The sequence below is a fragment of the Andrena cerasifolii genome, chromosome 15 (assembly GCF_050908995.1).
Source record: "Andrena cerasifolii isolate SP2316 chromosome 15, iyAndCera1_principal, whole genome shotgun sequence".
Classification (NCBI taxonomy): domain Eukaryota; kingdom Metazoa; phylum Arthropoda; class Insecta; order Hymenoptera; family Andrenidae; genus Andrena; species Andrena cerasifolii.
This window is the reverse complement of record NC_135132.1, coordinates 588,810-610,000: the sequence shown is the minus strand read 5'-3', so window position 1 is coordinate 610,000 and position 21,191 is coordinate 588,810. Positions and strand designations below refer to the sequence as shown.

The window sequence follows — 21,191 nt, the reverse complement described above, 5'->3', positions numbered from 1 at the left end:
CACATACGTAACATAGGTTACGTTCCTAACGACCTGAACGTAGCTGTTTTTTTGTCTTTTTCGTGCTGCGTGAATTGGCGGTACATTTCCTCCCCCTTTCATGTTCCCCTCTTGCCTACACTTGACGATTTTAGAACATAAAATTCGGCAAATTGAAACTTTGCATTGAAATATCTCAGCTCATAAAGCACGTAGGAACAAAACGAAGACACTTTTCTGATGTAAATTAAACCCAAGCTATCCATTAAGACCATTCAAAATCTAATCGGATCAACCATTATTGAGATTCGATAATCGAAGGGGTCTTGATAGCGGGTCATGGCGTAATATAGACACTCTGTGTCTCGCGCTGTGCGTGTACTTGGCGCGAGACACTATCGTGTCTCTTGATTTAGTAAATGTATACAGTTCTGAACAGTTCCTAATTAATGTATGCCTAAAATGCATATAACCTAGCCTATAATGTTACGATAATGCATACATTGATTGCATCACGCTATTACTGTGGCACATGTATCCAGCTAACGCTTCAGTTTTGCTATGATTCCACGTTGGCAGTCCTCCCGAGAAGGTGCCATGTCGTATGCACTAGCGGAACTAAATTTGTCACGTGACTTGCTCTGTATTATCGCCAATATGGCGGAACTCGTATTTGGGAGTGTGTAATGTTCTGTAAAGAGACATTGCCGTTAATTACAGAAGATTCCACAAATAGAACGGTTTACCCGTGAAATTGTGGGATTGGTTCGGGGGGCGTGCGATAAAGAAATGAATTTCAAGAAATGAGAGTCCTTCTTTTAACAATAATAACAAAATAGTTTATTCAAAAATAGGTTTTGACTCTAGGTCGGAATGGAAGATATAATACGACACTGAGTCGTGTGAACTATGACGATAAATTAATATGATTGAACATAAGATAATTATGTAACAACGTCGGTCAGTATTGAAGAATATCGTTTAATTTCGGTTTTTAACAAAAATAACGCGTTCGTTGATAGGATTTTTAATATAACGCTCAATTGAAGAAACGAACTTAGAATTACGACGCTTGATCGAGAAAATAGTATTTTGACGCTAGGTCGGTACGAAGAAAGTATAGAAAGTGTTCAACGCTTTCAGTTGGTAACATAAATTAGATCTGATACGTTGATCGATATAGAAAATATATTAACGAGTTATGACTCAGATCGATTGATTAGATATAAGGATGCGACGCTAAGTTGGTGTTATAGATAATGCAGGATTTGCGGTCTTGGTTGATTTAAAATGTTAAGTTGAGAAATTGAGAGGATTCCTTCTCTCGTAGTTCTAATAGCTTCCTGTTGCCTATAAGCTGGTCCACGCTTTCTAGGATGGGAGCCAAGGTGCCTGTTTAAGCAGCTTCAGTTGTAGATACCGCGTTGCCTAGGTGCTGGTTGAAGGGGGCCAGGATGGAAGTCAAGGTGCCTGTTTGAGCGGCCTTAGGTGGAAACCAGGTATCCGGTTTAAAAGGTGTACACAGATGGGAGCCAAGGTGCCTGTTTGAGCGGCCTCGGATGGAAGGCGAGATGCCTGTTTGAACGGCCTCAGAGTTAGTAGAAACGACTGACTGAGTGAATGTAAGAGAGTGATTCTCTCCGCTGGTGGCCTTATATTTATATCCAATGGCGGTACTTGGCCCGCGCCAATCATACGTCGCACTTTACGCGCAGCAATCGGATTTTATATCTGGTTCCCCCCACTCGCGCACTACACTCGGTTTATTCAGCGTCCGGTTGATCGTGCGGTCTGCGTACGTGTGCTCGAGTCGTTCACGACACTGAGTTCGTGGTTTGAACGTGCGGTTATGCGCATGCGTTCGCGTCACTAGGTTCTCTCACTCGCCGCCAGGTTGCACCCTGTTCGTACCCACGCTTGCGTGTATTTATACTAACTTATTGCTAAACACTTGAACGATTAAGTTTAATACAATGAGAATAATAAGGAAAAATTTGATGGCGGTTGGTACGTTACAAATGCAGTCACGAAATTACGTTGTTTGTCCTTATATGAGCAGATTTTGGGCTGGGTGAGGTGTCATTCGAAAGTGGAAGTCTCAATGCAGCCCGCTTTGGTCATCATTTGAGTCACAAAACTCTTTTAGTGACCTACAAATACTTGAAATCTGCGAGGGTATTTTGTCGATTTTTTCTCTACTTTGGACACTCATATTATTAGATATCAACATAATCTCGTTGAACCATAACCAGAGCGGGGTGCATTGAACCTTCCTCTTTCGAACAAGACCTCACCCAGTCAAACATCTGCTCATATAAGGACAAACAACGTAATTTCCCAAACCCATGTTTTGAGCCAGATTGTGTCGGTATACAGCGCGCTGCATTACCCGTGTCTACCCCCTTAAGGGGGTAAACACGTCACGTGACCTGGCCGATTTGGCAGGTCGATATTACAGCAGGTTTTTTCTGCACTGCAATGGTATTATCCATAGATACGCCGCTACCTGGTGCACGCGAGAGGGAGCTGTTTGCTATTTCCGTAAGAAATTCTCAGCTGTTGCGTTGTACTTATACAAATTTAAACGGATAGTCGGCTGATACTGCAAACGTAGAAAATTCATTGTACATTTTAATTACTTAAAATGTGCTTATGCTAAAATATTCTACGTTAGCAGTAAGGAATTCTAAGTGAAAAGGGAAAATAGATGAGGGAATGTCCCCAGAAAATGAAATTTGTTAGGTTAGACATTTTTTTACTAGAAAAGCACCGAAACAGAACATGAAATACACTTATTACACGTCCTCTGCAGAAAGCAGTTATCAACAAACATTATATATACAAAATTGTATTGAATGTTGAATTGGGCTAGTGAAAATGCGCAGGCTGGATGCGCGTGATTATTATGTGGTCGGCTCCTCGAAGTGACAGAAAATATAACCTAAATATATGCTATATGACAACAAATGTTTAGTGGCTATTTCGTTCTTTTACGAAACATTTGTGAACTTTTTAGCATCCTTTCAAAACATTATTATTACGCTCCAACAGTATCTGTAGGAAATCGGGTATAGCATATAGGTTATATTTTCTGTCACTTCGATGACAGAAAATCCGTTCGTGAAATCCGCTACTAAAAATGCACAGGCTGAATGCGCGTGATTATGTGATCGGCTCCTCGAAGTGACAGAAAATATAACCTAATTGCTATACCCGATTTCCTAAAGATACTGTTGGAGCGTAATAATAATGTTTTGAAAGGATGCTAAAAAGTTCACAAATGTTTCGTAAAAGAACGAAATAGCCACTAAACATTTGTTATCATATACCATATACTTAGGTTTTATTTTCTGTCACTTCGAGGAGCCGACCACATACGAATAAACACGAGAAAATTATTCATGGCCGACAATTGAATTCCCCACGTTTCTAATAAAATTTGGCTCGGGTTATAATGCTCATCTCTGGTGTTTTGCCATATAATTGAGGCAGTGAGAGCAACAACCGACTAACTCACATTTTTTTCAAAAGTGAGTTAGTAGCAATAACGTATTCCAATAGGCTCTAGTAATCATATCGATGGCTTAGTGCACACATATTGTATGCCCACTTTTTATGAAATTTGAGTTTTTAGATGCAAGAAAGTGTGCTTGACTGTTTCTTTATGCTGCATAAAATTACATTTTTATCTTTTATATAAATTCATCAAAAATGATATTTTTGTTTATTGTATGTCCCTGAATTTATTATGCTGAGTGCACAAATGTTGTGTGTCCATGCCAGAGGATAAAAATAGTCTTGGAAAAATGTGACAATAAATAAAAAAAATTTTAAGTCTTCCTATACCCCCATAAACATGACTCATGTATGAAAGAAGCTAATTCCCTTTAATTCACGACAAAAGTTCTCACGCAAAGATTGTGAAATCATCTTTGCTAATTCCAATTGTACCTTTAACCCTTTAATTCGCGAAAAACATTAAAAACCTTCTCACGCAAAGATTGTGAAATCAACTTTGCTAATTCCAATTGTACTCTCGTTCTCCGTTCGAACACTGATTCCTCTGTCACTTTTTATACTTAACATTCCTTTATTGGCCACAAATCAATTCAGTGCTCAGATTTTCAGCTTCGGTTTTAAGGAATTAGCGGGCGAGGCCTGTAGTTGACACAAAAACTTTTATAAGAGGGACATCTTCTGTTAAAAATGTCGTATGAAAATCGTTTTACGATGGAAAATAATAAAAACTTGGTAGAGACTAATTTAAACGAATCAAATTCGGTAATAGATTAATAGCACATTCGCCAACCTGCACTAGTGATATGAAACATTTTGTTTTAAGTCGACTTCATAGTTTTTTCTTATACAACGCCCGCTAATTCCTTAAAACCGAAGCTGAAAATCTGAATTGATTTGTGGCCAATAAAGGAATGTCAAGTATAAAAAGTGACGGAGGAATCAGTGTTCGAACGGAGAACGAGAGTACAATTGGAATTAGCAAAGTTGATTTCACAATCTTTGCGTGAGAAGGTTTTAAATGTTTTTCGCGAATTAAAGGGTTAAAGGTACAATTGGAATTAGGAAAAATGATTTCACAATCTTTGCGTGAGAACTTTTTTCGTGAATTAAAGGGAATTAGCTTCTTTCATACATGAGTCATGTTTATGGGGGGGGGGGGGGTTCATCACTTTTTTCATAATTTGTGAATTTTTGTTGTGTTGATCTTATCAAGCTAATGTACCGCCGGTCACTCTCTAGGAAATTTCACCACAAAGAAAACGTATATATGCGAGCAAAGAAATTTATTACTTAATAAATTATAAATAAATTAACAATATTAAGTTAATAAACTTTTCCGCCTTAACGGCTTTCCTCCTGACTGCCACGGCCCCGACCACGACCACAGCCTCGGCCACGATACTGTGCGTGGATATTAACGTATGCGAATTTTACATGTTCGTTTACGTTAAACTCAGATATGTTTCTTTTTTTTAAATAAGTTTATTAAATATTTTCTAATTAATCCTACCTTTAACCCTGATTAAATATGTAAATTATGTTATACGTGTGGTAATACGTATTCAGTGGATTGGTGGATTTTGTGTTAAATTCGAGTTCTCAGATATGTAGCAAACATACAAGAAGCAAACAGAGGATCAAAGCTGAATAAAATTGTGTAAACGTATGATTTCTTTTCAATTTTGCCGTTGCAAAAAAAATATACACATTTTTGGCGTTTTTGGGCCATTTCGTTTGATTAATTTTGTCGTTGCCAATACATTTCCATGCTGATCTACCATCACGTATCATGCATCAGTATGAACCGTTCTGGGGATGAGGACCGTTATGAAATACGGCACTTAGTAATTTATATTTTTTATTACATTTTGATATTGGTTGTGGAGCAGCGGTAATTTTACAATTAATTTCTTTAATAATGCTGCCATTTTCATCATAAGAGAACAACAACAATTGCATTATAATAATTATTGGCGGAGTAGTAATTTCAATTTTAGTAAATATTTGCTTAGAACATTGTTTGCACAGTTTTTGCGAACTCGATTTCCAACCAATCGGTAAAGCAATATTAACATAATCTTGTAAAGGTGTACCTTTCTTTGACTTTAAACACAATTCTTTAAATGTCAAGGGGAGAATATAATGGCTGGTAGTGGTTGTTTCTTTATGAGAACATTTTCTGCAGTGTACAGATGTTGTCATTTCAAATTGAACTATTTTTTGGAGCCCTTGTAAATTATTGCATAATGCTAAAAAAAAATTCAGATGCGTCTTGTTGAATCTTTTACAAAAATTTGCCTCCTATGAACCTCCCGCCGCTATCGCGCGAGATCATCTTTACCATCGTGACATTTCAAAAATGTTAACAACTAGCAGGTTATGGTTGAATGACAGCCAAGTGACATTTATAAATTATGCTTTCGAGGCGACACCTACTGGCGTCAAGTGGAGGAAGAAAACATGACGTCATAACTCGTAATCCTAAAAGTATCATTTTTATAACTATTAATTCAGAATAAATCTTATATCTTTTAGACAAATAGCTCGATACCTTAAGTAAAACGACATATGGGTTCGAAAAAAAAATGATTCGCTTAATCATGTAAAAACACCGGCGCTATGTCATAAAATAAGATAATAAGGCTAAAATAGCTCCGACGACCTGTCAATTTAGCTATCTTTCGTGTATAGAGACATGGTCGCTCAGTGTGCCTAAGGGTAGAGGGGAAGGGGGAATTAGCTTCCAGACGCGACCGCGTCTGTTGATCTACCGCGAATTACTTTTTTATTCCTGTTACATTAAAAATAAATATAATATTGAAGTGAGATTATTTCCAGTATTATTCCTTTCATTCATTTTTATATAGCATCATTCAGTATAGTATGTCCTCCTCTGTACTTGGTTACAATAGCATGTCCAACTTCCAAGCATTATTGTCGAGTTATTATTATAATTTTGCAGATTCTAACTTATACTACTAATTACATACTTTCAGTGATACCTATATTACAATAATGCAAAAAGTATTTATGTAATTATAAAGTACCATTGAATGTTTGATCCTGTTTTTCTCAAAAACGCTAAAAGTGGACATACAATATGTGTGCACTAATTGTAAGCCATCGATGTACAATAGGAAATTTTTTTTTAATGTAGGTTACTCCGTTGTTGTTCTAACTGCCTGAATTACTATGACATAAATACGACAGCGATTTCAAGTGATGTATATGTAACAGTAAAAGCGTTAATTTAGTAAATGTATACAATTCCCAGCAGTTCCTATGTCAATGTATGCCTAAAATGAATATAACCTAACCTACAATCATCTGAAAATGCATACATTGACTCCATCATGCTTTTATTGTGGCTCGTATATCCAGCTATCGCTTCAGTTTTGCTATGAATCCACGTTGGCAGTCCTCCCGAGTAGGCGCCATCTCGTATCTACTACCTCAACTAAATTTATCACGTGACTTGCTCTGTATTTTCGCCAATATGGCGGAACTCTGATTTGGGAATGCAGTCACGATTTTTCGTTTTTCGTTCTTATATAAGCAGATTTTGGCCTGGGAGAGGTCTCATTCGAAAGATGAAGATTCAATGCGGAGCGCGCTGCTCACCGTTTGAGTCACAAAACTCTTTTAGTGACCTAAAAATGCTTGGATTCTGCGGGTATTTTTTGTGGACTTTTGCTTTACTTTGGACACTGATATTATTACATATCAACACAATCTCGTTGAACCATGAGCAGAGCGCTCCGCATTGAACCTTCCTCTTTCGAATGAGACCTCGCCCAGCCCAAAATCTGCTCATATAAGGACGAAAAACGAAAAATCCCGGACCCATATTTCGGGCCAGATTGTGTCGGTATACAGCGCGCTGCATTACCCGTGTCTACCCCCTTAAGACGTCTTATGCTATTTATGAATGTCCATTATTGATCAAACTAGGACAAGTAAATTGTACAGACAATGCTGTAACACAGCGACCCATGTGTTATTAATATTAAAAATGTGGAGTAGTATTATTTTATGACACAGTTAAGACTATAAAGGGTTGTGATTTATAATTTATGATTTTTGAATACCATATTGTTGTTTTCCAATAATAAGCGATTCAAGTCATTAGATATTGTAATAGTCTAGATTAAATAAAAAGAAAATTACATAAACATGATAAGAAGAAGAAAAACTAAAAGTAATAAATTTGCGCGGATGAATGAAGAAGAACGTGCACGATATATACAACATCGTGCCGAATTTGAATTAGAAGCTAAGAGGCGTAAACAACAGTTAATTGCTATTTACACTAAAGTACTAATGAAATTACTAAAAATCATATTACATAAATCTTTTCATTTTATTATTATAACATTCTGACATTAAATTATTACAGAATAAGTTAAAACGTGAAGAAGTATTTTCAAGATTAAATATTGTTAAAATTAATGAAAAATGGAGATATGTTTTGCGACAAATAAAATGCCAAGAACTTTATGAAAATGTAAAACGCCTGAATGAAACTTCTGATAGAAAAATAAAATTACAAAATGATACGATTCATCACCTTCATCATGAATTAGAAATAGCAGATGAAAATTACAGAAGACTTCAAGAAGCTCATATTGTATTAATTGATACTATAATTGGTACTTCCTACAATATCTTTTATGTCAAACGATGAAGTATTTTATGCTGTCATTGATAAGTTTATGAACATGACTAACTTTGTTCTAATGTCATACAGGGAAATATGCAGAAAAATTTAAAAACTTACATGTCACATATAAGTTAGATAACATTAAGCTTAACGACTTAATTGAATTACATTTAGTGCAAAATTACATGGAAGAAGACTGTAAGAAAATTCAGAACAATATATGTATGAAAAATAAAATTTTGCACAAAGAACTATCCATAAGAAAGACACAAAATGTTATTAATATTCGTAACGTCTTGTATCTGGTAATAACATTAACATAGACTTCAGTTAGCCTTTACATAAAGCATTATAAATAGATTCATTAAATATTAGGAGGAAGACATGGCATCGGACTTTGTATACCAATCTTTTATAAAAATGGAATATGTTTGGAAGGAGATGAATGAAGTAATAAGTAAGTACGAGCAAGTGACTGAGAATAAAAAGAAACAATATGAGTACTTGAAAGTACAAGACAATACTCATCAACTGTATATACTGCAATATCCAAAAGCATATATACAACTACAGGATATTATTAAAAGTTTAAAATATAGTATACAAATACTATTATTAAGCAGAGAGAAGCGGATTGCAAAACTTAAAGTACAAAATATAGAAATAAAAGAGAAGATAAAAAGTATTACACACAAACTTACAGTAATTCAAGTAATAGATTCTTTACAATTAAAAAAATTAACAGTTGCCAGTAATGGCGTCTTAAAGGTAAGGACGAAACATTTTTCTATACATATGACAATCGAATAACCTTTCTTTCTTTTTGTAGAATTTGCGGAGAATTATAGAAAAGGGTTCCGTAATACACGAAATAGTTAGAATATGCTCCTCTTTAGAACCATTACGCTTCGATATTAAGGAATATTTCACACAAACTACATACACCGAATTTTCTCACACAAATGTAAGGTATTACGAAAAAGATTTGAGGTAATATTTTGACATATATCAATTATTCCAGATGCCTAGATCGTGTAATAAAATCAATAAATTTTGGAAACAGTATAATTATATGGAAGCCGATAACATTTTATTAAAAAAAGAAAGTGGGAAATTGTATTTGGAATATAAAAAATTAAAATATAAATTACAAGAATATGTTACAACAGCCTCTGGAATATCGGTATTGCAATCAGTTGCATTGACATCAATATAAACGGTTTGTACCCTAAAATTACTTGCTTTAACCCTCATCAGACGGCACTATTTTACAACGTTAACAGACGGCAGAGGCACCCTCACATATTTTATTTGAATATTCTCACTGTCGGTATAATTTGTACGATAAATTGATAACATTTAGTCTCAATGAACATCAATAAAAAAAAGTTCCCAAATTTTCTTATATAATGTAAATTATCTACTTTTTTTACTTTTTTTATGATAAAATAACATTATCATGAAAAAAAAATTGCATTCTTTTTTTCTTGCATTATCTTCATACAAAATATGAGCCGTTTATTTTGAAAGTGGCGTAAGTCCATTTATGTTCGAATCGAGATATTGAAGGGTTTGCGTTGGATTAAATTTAAGAATATGAGTAACAGATAACATAGTAGTATAATGTTTTTGGCTTTCCATGGCTGTTAAATTTATCATCCCAATTAGCATAATTGACATTATTTAAGAAATAATATGTGTTTGATGGCTACAAATGGACTTACGCCACTTTCAAAATCAGTGAAATGACGTTTTCAATTCTTAAGAAAGCACAAGTCCGTAAGAAAAGTAAATTTCCCTTGAAATAAAAATAAATGTATACACTTTTATGTTATAAAATCAAAAAAATATTCAACTGTCATTCTTTGTTAAGTAATTTTTACATTAAAATTAATATTGCTTTATTAATTATTATTCAGTCTTCTCCAGTTTTTGTATGCGGGAGTGATTTAAAATAATTATGGTGTGCAGGTGGTATATAATATAATAAATTCATTAAGTCCTTATATTTTAGATTGTGATTGGTTTTTTTTTCGTCCAAGTCTTCGCACTTTAGTTGTTTGCTATGGTTTCAGCTGTGACTGCTTTATGTCCCGCAGACATTTACTTTGTAATATGCAATTGATTTGTTACAAACAAATTATTAACAAATTGCTGAAAATTACAAGAGCATATCCGGAGACCCGTATGAATTCGGCAGCGGATCGAAAGTGAAATTTGAGATTAAATTGTTCATAACAAATTCATTGCGCATTGATAATTAAACTGCTACCTTGATAATTAAACATAAAGCTGTGATCTCAAAAAAAATTTATTGCATAATATTTTCCATATCCATTTGAAACTCTCACAATGGGACTTCCGCCTCTTTCAAAATAAACTTTTCCATCACTTCATTAACCAGCATATTTTCGTTTAAAAAAATTTGAATGATTTTAAATATATTAGTAACAATTTGCTTCAGAATAAAAAGGTCATGTAAAAATGTAACTATTAAGATAGCTAACTCGATTTTTTTGGAAAATGGACTTACGCCACTTTCAAAATAAACGGCTCATATATGAGGGCGCCATTGTGCCTATGCCGCTATTATGGATGCAACCCTCGACTCGACCCCCTATCTCGGAAGGGGATTGAGATATTTTTCTGAGAATTGGTCTATATAAACTAGACCAGAAATTTAGAGATGTCACGAAACTCCAGCGTTCTCCGGCTTCTCAAAAAAAAAGTTATCGCAATTTAAAAACGCAAAAGGTACAATTGTACCTATGCTGTCTGACGAGGGTTAACCCTTGTTCGGCTGACGAGTCATCCGGGTGACTATTTGAATTCTACCGCGAAAAAAATATTGCTTCTAAGTACTTTCTTTTCTGAGCTTTCATGGCATCTCAAACGAATGATTTTTTATTAGAAAAAACATGCAATAATGGTTTTTAGTTTTTTTTCTTCGCCTTACTTTTACCTGTTAAAATGTTTTATTCTCATTTCGGCTAACTCAGTCACCCGGGTGACTTTTAGAAAATGTATAGAAAAGAAGAATGTACGTAAAAATTTTTTAGCACTATTACGCTAAGAATAAATAACAGCCAAACGGCTAGGTTCAGGCGGAGCCGAGCAACGTTCCCGTTACCCCACCATACCCTACGAAGGCCACGCAACTCCAACTGACAAATCCACGATCGTCAGGTGGTGGTGGTTGATTTCTCCTCGATTGCTGCTCGCGAAAACGAATTCACCGGCTAATATATCTGGCTTCGACCTTAGTCCAGTGCATAGACATGACTTTATTCGTGCAGATGTACATATAAAATTCGTCAGCCGAACTAGGGTTAACTACAAACATTACGCACATAGTTTTATATGAATATATTTATATACATACATAGTAATACATGTTTTATATGAATATATGTATATACTATTTTGTTGCATATATTGTATTAACGGTGAATGAAAATTCCTCCCCCTAAATCTAGATATTTATATGGTCTGGCACGAGTACGACCCTTCACTGGATGAAAAAAAATTTTCTCCTTCTGTGCCATATTTTCTGTTTCCAAATAAATGTCGAAGCATGCTCTTAACCGTTGCAATTGTGTAGACAACGTTGGCAGTTCTATCCACATAACGTTAACTTCTCTTTCAATATCCCGCAAAATATCTACAGATGCTGGTATCATAGGATTTATACTTATATTAAACACAGGTGCTATTTTTGGGTAATCTGGTTTGATCGCTATTCTTGCAATTAACTCGTCTAAAACACATGAACACATATTGTATAGTAAATAACGAAGGCAAAATTACATATAGAATAATTTTAAATACAATATCTTACTATTTCCTCGACGAAGTGTAGCTTCATAAAATATATCCAATGAAGACACTAATCCTTGTTGAAAAGCAAGATTACCACAGGTTGAATAGGTACTCCATGATATTATTGTAAATTTTTGCAAAATCGTACTAAGTTTTTGTGGCAGGAGATCATTTTTGTTAGTAAAAATTGGCAAATTTCCAGACTCTAATTGTCGGATTTCTGTACACAACTCTAATCTTGCTTTTACGCGTCTCTTAATTTCTCTCAATACATTTTCAACGCTGTCTTGCGTTGCTTCGCAACTAGTAAGCTGTATTTTATAAAAAAGTACGACATTACCATAAAAACTATATGCAAATAATTTAATACGTAATACATTAATGTATACCCAGTGGCGGATTTAAGAAAAGAGGCCCAGGTGGCAAACGTTCTGGGGGGCCCAGTTTTCGGAAAAATGAAGAAGTACCTAGTTTACTGAAAACGGGCCAAGTGTAGTAGTACGAAAAAAATGTAGTGTTTGGATACCTATACTGAATCCGCCACTGTGTATACCTATATTAACCCTTTGCGGTCGTATTTAGTTTATACTTAGGTGTCATGCTGGTCGGAGTTAAAAAAGAATAAATAAATTTTGTTTTTCCTTCATAATCTTGCATATTATGTAAGTATTACTGTTCGTTCAACGAATGTTCAAAGAGTCACAATAAAAAAGGTACACTGTTTTCGGTAACTTTCTTTTTGCCATTTGAGGGTATTATTTTTAAAATATTTTAAAAAGCGAAAATGCCTAATTACACTTAAACGTAATTTGCGAAATGTCATTTCCAATTTTGTGTGTATCGTAAACTTGCGATACTTTCGATTCGCGACGTTTTCTTTAGAAGTTCGATACATTAGCGTCGATACTATTGTGACCGCGTGACCGACAGGCTATGCGTCGGTTTCGTCAAACTTTTGCACCCGGCATAACGACAAAGTCAACCACCGTGCTTTGCTGTGGTGGCTGAGAGTAGACATACGACTGGAACGGTAAAAAAGCTATGGTGGCTGAGCTTAGACATACGACTGCAAAGGGTCAGAGTTCTCAAAGATACCTTTTGTTCGCGAGTATCAGGCGAAATGAAGTGTAAGCCAGCCATTCTTTGTGCCCACTTATATGGAATTCCTACTCCAAGTGATGAAAAGTGCCCCAGATTATGTCGATTTAACTGATAGTGATTAGCAGCATTTGGGCTTTCCAATCCTAAATCTCGCGAGTATAGTTCTCGTAAGATTGATTCCGATACCAGCATATCTCTGTTGTTCAAAGAGTTTTACAGAATTCTGGTAAAACACCAATTAATATAACTAATATGTGAAAAGTTTGTATACCCAGTATTATTGCCTCCAGCACCTCCAGTTTTCAATTTTGATTCCACAGTGACTACTCTCAGAAACATCATATAAAAAAACTGTAATGTTAATTTTGTTTCATCTGAAAAAGGTTTGTTCTTAAAATGCTTAATCTTCATTTAAAATTAGCGTAATTATTTAGAAGCTTTCCATCCTCACCGATTTCAATGATTTTTGGATATGTTGTCGGGGACACGATTCTGAACAACTTTTTCCTATACATGTTACCGCCGCTCGACCTTCCTTTTCGAGATATTCGCGAAAAACTGCTGCTATTACACAATGTATTCTGCCGTATACCTACCTACAGTGCGTGTCCGTGGCGGCGTACGCGCCAGCATGGGACAAAACAAATGACGAAGCTGATCTTCGTTTCCCAGATATTTGCGAAAAACTTCTTTTGACTTACTCCGACGCAACGCATTCCACTTTCCAACTTGTCCCGGGTATTAGTATTGGTTGGGGCTAGATCAACGCGGAGAGCGCGCGCCCGCTCGCGGGCGCGTAAATAATTGCGTCCGCAAGTTTCTGGTTCAAATTTCTAAACTCATATCAGTTCGCTATCATACTTTACGCGCCCCCCGCACTAATCTAGCCCCAACGAATACTAATACCCGGGACAAGGTGGAAAATGGAATGCGTTGCGTCGGAATAAATCAACAGAAGTTTTTCGCCAATATCTCGAAAACGAAGGTTGTGCGGCGGTAACATGTATAGGAAAAAGTTTTTCAGAATCTTGATCTTGATAACATATTCAAAAATCATTGAAATCGGTGAGGATGGAAAACTTCTAAATAATTACCAAAATTAGTCATTATTTTAGATGCTAACTTTTTAATTTTATAACTATCTTCACATTCAGAGGATGCCTTTGCAGGAGCTTAGATTTCTTTTCCTCTTGTCTAGCTTCTCTAGACAACCTATGATGTCTCTTTTTATGTACTGGAGTTTCTTCTACAAGATTTTCCGATAAGTTTTCAGGATCTGAATCGGATTCTTGTAATCCGTCTTGGTTATTTGCACGTTTCGCTTCCTCCTCATCACCTTCCACTTTTACTATTATAGTATTATCTGTAAAGGAAACTTATGTAGAAATGTAATAGTGATATACTAGAAGCTCGAATAATATATACTATACCATATGCATCTCTGTATGCAGATGCTTTGGCGTAAAGAACATACAGCGGTGATACAAGTAACGTTGCTTTGTGATGCTCTTGCCTAACCTTATCTAATGGTAAACCAAGGCTTTCTTGCAAGGGTTTACTTGCCTAGAAAATTGAACAATTATCTAAATCAGGTTTGGAAATTAAGTGAACGCGGCAGCCGATTTTTAGAGGCAACACCTCCTTTCTCCCGCCGCGCGTCTTGGCCCCCGCGGCGACCAAGGTGCTTGGAGCGCCTCAGGCCCGTACTATATGAACTGCGCGTGGCGCTTTGGGGCGTCATTGTATCAGTAGGTTTCCACATCGTCCCAGAGAGCACGATTTTCGATGCGATTTTGTTTTGTCAACGCGCCACGCGCGGTTCACGTGGCCCGGGCCTGAGGCGCTCCAAGCACCTAGACCGCCGCGGGGGCCAAGACGCGCTGCCGGAGAAAGGAGGCGTTGCCTCTAAAAATCGGCCGCCGCATTCACTTAATTCCCAAGCCTGATCTAAATTCTAATTAGTTATATCATTTTTAAAAATCGGAGGTTCACCTCTAATATTAAATGAAGTTGTGGTGCAAGATTATCGAGTCGGGATTGTTTAGACTCTATACTTAAAGCTACTGCTTTTTTGCTATCTGTCAATTCATCGCACAAAGCAGCCAGTTGTTTACGTTGTGTTAATTCCCATTCTAAGCGAGCTAGCCTCAGTTGATGTGGATTATATTTTGTTATTTCCTGAAAACAGTGACTTACGATATCATAAAGATAAGTTTCGAGTAATTACAGTTTATGCAACTTCAATCTTTGTCTTACTGGTCTGCAAATATTTTTGGGTGCCTCCTTATAAAATTCTTCTTCTGATACAAGTTGTATTAATTCATCTTTGGATCTACATAAATTATGTAAAATATATGCATTATTTTGTTATACATAAAATAAATTGTATTACAAATACACAAGAGAAAAATGATTACTTAAACTGAAGGCATTTAATAACTTCTTTTTTTAAATGCATCACTTCGTATAATAGATTTTGTAAATGTAGGTGCCTGCTATCAACGCTGCTCTTTGATGTTATAAGAGAATCCCTAGCAAATTTGGTACGAAACTTTTCCATTCTATTCAATTTCTTAAGTTCAATAAATGCTAAGGACGTTTGAATTTGAAGTTCGTGTATTTCATCCTTTGCCTAAAAGAAAAACTATTTGAACAATTACCCCAATTTTAACGCAACCACATCGGAAGCTGCTTTCTGCAGATATCACGTTATATATGTATATATTGGAACAATACAATATTTTAATTGAATTTTGTTAATTAAAATACAAACACTTGTATCCCCATTGATTTTTAGTTTTGCTATTTTATTCATAGCTTTACGTATATTGTCACAAGTTGATAAAAAGTTTTCAGAGTCAATTTCTGGTAATCTGTCCAGAGCTTCTTTTTCTTCATAACTGATTATAGCCTAAATATAAAAAATATTCAATTTGGCATCGAAAAAGAAAAAGACGTAAAAAAATCTTTATACCTTGTACATGTCTCCATCTTTAAACGATATTCCAGAATTTCCACTGATCGATTTCCTTCTCTTTTTTGAATTATCGGAATCGTTTTCTTTACCCATTTTTATCTATTTGTGGAAAACTTGAACAACGTATCAACACGACAAACGTGAGGATGTTTTACTCGTTCTTTTTCCTTCGATATAATCTAAAATATTATTTGTCCGAGTTTGCCTTTACAATTTTAACACGAAAAATAGTAATATTATGACCGATTCTTCAGGTTTCTAAGTAAACGGGGTTAAAATATTATTATACACATTAATATTTATCTAAAATATAAACAAAAACAGGTGGTTGAAAATACTATTGGTATAGGGACGAAGTGTGGACATAGAAATCCAGTGATGCCAGAAACATTATTTACGTACCAGAGCATATATCTATATATATATATATATAGGTTAGGTTATGTCATGAAGTAAAGAGTCTTAGGGCGGTATTCACAAACGTTTCTTAAGCAAATGCTTAAGATTATCTTCTAGAAGACGATCCTATTTCACTTAAGACATCAGGAATTCATAGACGTTGTTTAAGGTGATCTTAAACATTTGTTTAGAATAAGCAATTGAATAAGTCACGTCTATGAATCTAGGCAGCATCTTGAGCAAATGCTTGATAGTGATTAGTGTTGGCTAGAGCCATGATTTGTGAATCACGAGTGATCCGATCACGTTCGTTCCCAATCACGGTGATTTTTCACAGTAATCCGTGATTTTCGTGATCGCTTCTGATTGGTGCAGGCAGAACAGTGATTCGCGATTTTCGTGATCGCTTCTGATTGGTGGAGAGCATAACAAAAGGTACTCTTTGCACGCGCTACATACCTAACCCCAATTTCTACTTTCAAAACATTCTCAAGTCCTCACTGTTCTTATAGACTCTCAGTTGTATATTTTGAATCAATGTAATCGTTCTTGATCTATTTAAATTACCGAATATTTCTTCACTTTAGTTAAAAAGTATAATGTATATATGAATATATGAATTCACTTTAGTCTTTTAGTCGTTTAATGGTACAGCTTACCGTCAAGTTATAACCAAGTTATAAACGTGTTTTTACAAATATGTATCGCTGTACCATTAAATTGCAACCAAAATGCAGTCTCAAACACAAAGTAAGTTGCCGAAATTTGAATTACGACATGTTTAAATATCATTGTTACGTATTTTAGCGGTAAATTTGGGATCAGAACGCGGGTTGGTGCCCGTGGAGCACTGAACCGCTCTGCTCGTCGGAGTACGGGAGGTTTTTAAAATAAAACCACGTACACAGAAGCTATTTCAAGATGTACTTCAAAGTATATTTCCAAGTGCTCAGAAAGCTGGTTAGCGACAGAATGAATCAAGCGTCCAAGAAGCAGCACCGAGCTCGTCAACGAAGTCGATGATAAGATCCTCCTGGTCCTCCCCTAGATCCTTGTTGTCCAATCAGAACGATGACATCCCCCAAGCTTCGTCAGAGGGTTGTCCTCTAGCCACCTCTCCGTCCTTGGTCCTTCTTTAGCGCTTCCCTCCACTCTCGGCTGGTGGTCAAGGCACGCTTTCCGATTACATAGTTTACATAGGCTGCGTACAATACATACATATCTGACAAGTAGGTAAGCGCAACCCTCAGGGTCAAGACGATGCCACCCGGACAAAGTTTATGACTTTTGGTCTTTCCCGACCGGACTTTTTACCTTTACAGGACATAGGTAATTATTAAAAGCGAGGACAGAATTTTAAGTCGTTTCATGAGACGAGCCGCTGCCCGCTCGACGACACTTGGCACGCAGATGTGCGAGGAAAAGTAAAGCTATTTACTATCCTCGCCTAACCTAACTGTAATTTTAAAGCTATTGAATACAATCCCAGGCTTTCGTACGCTTTCCGAGTTAAAGCATCAGCTGCTAGCATTGTGGGGGCACGTTTAAAACTACCGAGGAAAAACCCTCGGGAAACACGACGCGCTCTACGTGTTTTATGGGTCCTGGTAATAAACTCTTCTCTTCGTCCTCAGTTTCAAATCTCGCTCCTACGTACTAATCGTACTTTACATATCGATTACATACGATTTCCTAGCCATGTTCAAGCGGTAGCGTAACATCATTAAACTGTTTTTTTATTTGTAACTAAACTGGGGATTTTATGTATATATAGATAATCGAAGTGTAAAATGATGCTGTGGCTGAATTTATCCTTAATTCTGTTCCGTGACAATTTGAAAAATGACAAAGTTATTAGCGACTGAGTGAATAAATCCAAATCCCACATTTTGACAAGTGGCCATGCCGGCAACAGTTTTTTTTGTTCTCACTTTAACGTCACTGCTACATCTCCATAACTTTGAGTGAAATTACGAGAAGAATACGAGAATTCCAGTCATTAGTAAGCGTCGGCTAGCGTAAGCTGCAGAAGTGTGCGTAAGCCAACATGTCTGTACAAATACAAACACAACTATACCGCGACAGCAACGCCACCTAAATTATGAAAGCCTGCTGCTTCCTGTCTAAACGCTATTCCGGAAGTTCCTATCTTAGTTTCTGCCCTCTGAATCAGTCTGTCACTAACCAGCTTATTGACCAGTACAAAGTACATCGAAGAGTCTAACCCAGAAATTTCTGTGCAGCTTGTTTTATTTTGAATCACCCGCACTCCAACGAGCAGAGCCACAGCCGACTCTAGTACTAGCCGTGCTGAAGGCAAAATGGCAACACCGCGGGAGTCCGGCTTCGATATACCTAACCCAACCTACCGTAACAGCCTCCCACTACCCACCGGCCTTTCGGCTACATAGCCTCCATCTACCGGCCTTTCGGTTTTCCGCCTATCTTTCAAATGTTTCAAATATTAATGTACTGAAGTCCATTAAATGTGAGAAACGAAGCAATAATCCAGGTGTTTCATTTATTTATATTAACTCTACAGATCCTTATTTTTGTGTGTAGCACATTTATTTAATATAATCTATAGCATTTTTGGACATTTTGTTTTATACATATTTTTTTTATAAATTTCACATATTCATTAATAATGCCACGACGTTGCTGTGTTTCCAATTGCAAGGGAAATTATGATAGTACTTTAAAAGATAATAATTACAATTCTATATTTTTATTCCCCAAAGATGAGGAATTGCGGAAGAAATAGGTGGTTGCAATTCCTCGTAAGAATTGGACACCATCAAAATATTCTGCCGTCTGTAGTCTGCATTTTGCAGAAACTGATATTCAAAGGTACCACGGTATTCTATCGCCCAATGGTGTACTGGAGAATGTTTTGTTGAAATGTCCAAGGCTTATAGAGAATGCAGTACCATCCATTTTCCCCAATTTACCTTATTTTACAAAACGTGTGCTACCACCAAGAAAAGATCCTGTAGAGCGTGAACAAAAAATCCTCCAAAGACATGAAAATTTAGTCCAAGAATTTACTAATTCAGATTTGATTAGTAATTTCGCGGATTTAATAAATAATTATAAAGAAAAGCTCGTAATTTCAAACTGTTGGACTATTAAAATAACAAATTCAAAATTTTATTTTTTAATGCTTGTATGTAATGATTATTCTGATTTTTTGGTACTAAATACACAGATTGTGATTAGTGACGACATGAAATTACAAGTTTTTCAAGAAGGCAATGAACTATCATTTAATGATTTAAAGTGGGTACTACCTTTTGACAAGAAATTGTCTATGTGGTCCCAGCTTCAGAATATATTAAGTACGTATAAAGTATTACATAATGCAGATTCTGACACTGATATATGTCTTATTGAAAAACATCTTGAGAAGTCTCTAGAAGGACTCAATAAGGCATATATTATTGCAGAATCAATTGATTTTGCTTATACCAAATATCTCGAAATAGTAACCGATCAAGTAAGAAAAATAAAAAATAAAAACAATAGATATAGCTCATGCACCATTATTATGGCTTTCTCATTATATAGCCAATCGTCGGCTGCATACAATTTATTAAGAACTTTTCTTATTTTACCTCATAAACGGTATTTACAGTATCTTTCAGCCAATATGACCATTACACCAGATAATGAAATAACAAATGAACACTATCTTATTAATATATCATTCAATTTAACATCTAGAGAAAAAGTAGTGATTTTATTAATTGATGAAATTTATATTAGTTCAAAATTACAGTACAAATCAAATAGACTTGCGGGTTCCGCTTCAAATTCTAACGAATTGGCAAAAACCATTTTAGCTTTTATGATAAGTTCAGCCTTTGGAAATTTTTCTGAAATTATTAAATTATTACCAGTTTTCAATATTACCGAAATGATACCCATTATTTATAAAATTATAGAATTTGTCCAAAAGTGTGGTTTCAAAATAATATGCATTGTAGCAGATAATCATAGAATCAATAGAAATATGTTTAATAAATTATCTAATAATGGTATAAGTTTTCCTAATCCTTCACAATCTAATAAAACCATTTTTCTTTCTTTCGACTTTGTTCATATAATGAAAAATATTAGAAATAATTGGTTAAATTTAAAAAATTTAGATAAAACTTTCGTTTTCCCCGACATTTATACAAACGAACTAAGATTAGCTAAGTTTAATGATTTACGTACGGTTTACGATTTCGAAAAACATTTAATCGCTAAGAAAGCTTATAAATTAAATTATAAATCACTATATCCAAATAATTTTGACCGACAAAAAGTTTTCCTCGTTGATAATATATTCCATCAGTCTACAATAGCAGCTATGAAAGATTTCAATTATACCGCTACTGCTCATTTTTTAGAAATATTTCGCAATTGGTGGGACATTGTGAACAATACAAGTAGTGTAAAAGGTAACAGGAAAAGAAACGAATTTTGTAAACCGATTTTGAATGTTAATGATTTTAGATGTGAATTTTTAAAGAAATTTCTATTATGGTTAAATTCTTGGCAAAATTTACAGACCAATGGCCATTTAACAGTAGATACTTTCAAAGCTCTGCACCAAAGTACTACAGTTCTTTTATTACTTACAGAGTACTGTTTTCAAAATTTTGACATATCATATCTTTTAGCTGGAAAATTTACAACTGAAAAATTAGGAAAACGATTTGGAAATTATAGACTTTTATCTGGTTGTAATTA

General features: G+C 35.4%; 2 protein-coding genes across 5 annotated transcripts; one reads left to right on the top strand and one right to left on the bottom strand.

The window, feature by feature from the left end:
- Positions 1 to 7,390: 7,390 nt before the first annotated feature.
- Positions 7,391 to 11,742, top strand: LOC143377206 (dynein regulatory complex subunit 2). Of its 2 annotated transcripts, XM_076828257.1 has the most exons (7): positions 7,391 to 7,812; positions 7,895 to 8,147; positions 8,246 to 8,463; positions 8,534 to 8,926; positions 8,988 to 9,122; positions 9,180 to 9,377; positions 11,635 to 11,742. In XM_076828257.1, exons 1-6 carry the CDS (start codon positions 7,672 to 7,674, stop codon positions 9,372 to 9,374), a joined length of 1,335 nt encoding a protein of 444 aa, XP_076684372.1. In that variant the 5' UTR covers positions 7,391 to 7,671; the 3' UTR covers positions 9,375 to 9,377; positions 11,635 to 11,742. The 2 variants fall into 2 exon arrangements, with proteins under 2 accessions (XP_076684372.1, XP_076684371.1); XM_076828256.1 differs by having other exon boundaries at positions 7,392 to 7,812; positions 9,180 to 11,742.
- Positions 11,501 to 16,425, bottom strand: Thoc5 (THO complex subunit 5). 3 transcript variants are annotated; one of them, XM_076828214.1, is made up of 11 exons: positions 16,053 to 16,425; positions 15,852 to 15,989; positions 15,496 to 15,710; positions 15,335 to 15,410; positions 15,071 to 15,256; positions 14,509 to 14,641; positions 14,202 to 14,441; positions 13,350 to 13,452; positions 13,073 to 13,274; positions 11,997 to 12,288; positions 11,501 to 11,915 (listed from the first exon to the last, which is right to left on the bottom strand). In XM_076828214.1, the coding sequence occupies exons 1-11, from the start codon at positions 16,146 to 16,148 to the stop codon at positions 11,599 to 11,601; spliced, it is 1,998 nt and encodes a 665-aa protein (XP_076684329.1). In that variant the 5' UTR covers positions 16,149 to 16,425; the 3' UTR covers positions 11,501 to 11,598. The 3 variants fall into 3 exon arrangements, with proteins under 3 accessions (XP_076684329.1, XP_076684330.1, XP_076684332.1); XM_076828215.1 differs by lacking the exon at positions 15,852 to 15,989 and having other exon boundaries at positions 16,053 to 16,313; XM_076828217.1 differs by lacking the exon at positions 16,053 to 16,425 and having other exon boundaries at positions 15,496 to 15,722; positions 15,852 to 15,988.
- Between the last annotated feature and the right edge of the window lie 4,766 nt (positions 16,426 to 21,191).

What these genes read in the sequence shown, in the direction of transcription:
- Thoc5 (XM_076828214.1), bottom strand. Translation starts at nt 16,148, where the DNA reads ATGGGTAAAGAAAACGATTCCGATAATTCAAAAAAGAGAAGGAAATCG. An exon ending in AAATCAATGGGGATACAAGT is followed by an intron (nt 15,711 to 15,851) that starts GTTTGTATTTTA and finishes TTTTTCTTTTAG; the next exon opens with GCAAAGGATGAAATACACGA. An exon ending in TGCATACAGAGATGCATATG is followed by an intron (nt 14,442 to 14,508) that starts GTATAGTATATA and finishes TTTCCTTTACAG; the next exon opens with ATAATACTATAATAGTAAAA.
- LOC143377206 (XM_076828257.1), top strand. Translation starts at nt 7,672, where the DNA reads ATGATAAGAAGAAGAAAAACTAAAAGTAATAAATTTGCGCGGATGAAT. An exon ending in TAATTGCTATTTACACTAAA is followed by an intron (nt 7,813 to 7,894) that starts GTACTAATGAAA and finishes AAATTATTACAG; the next exon opens with AATAAGTTAAAACGTGAAGA. An exon ending in ATTAATTGATACTATAATTG is followed by an intron (nt 8,148 to 8,245) that starts GTACTTCCTACA and finishes AATGTCATACAG; the next exon opens with GGAAATATGCAGAAAAATTT.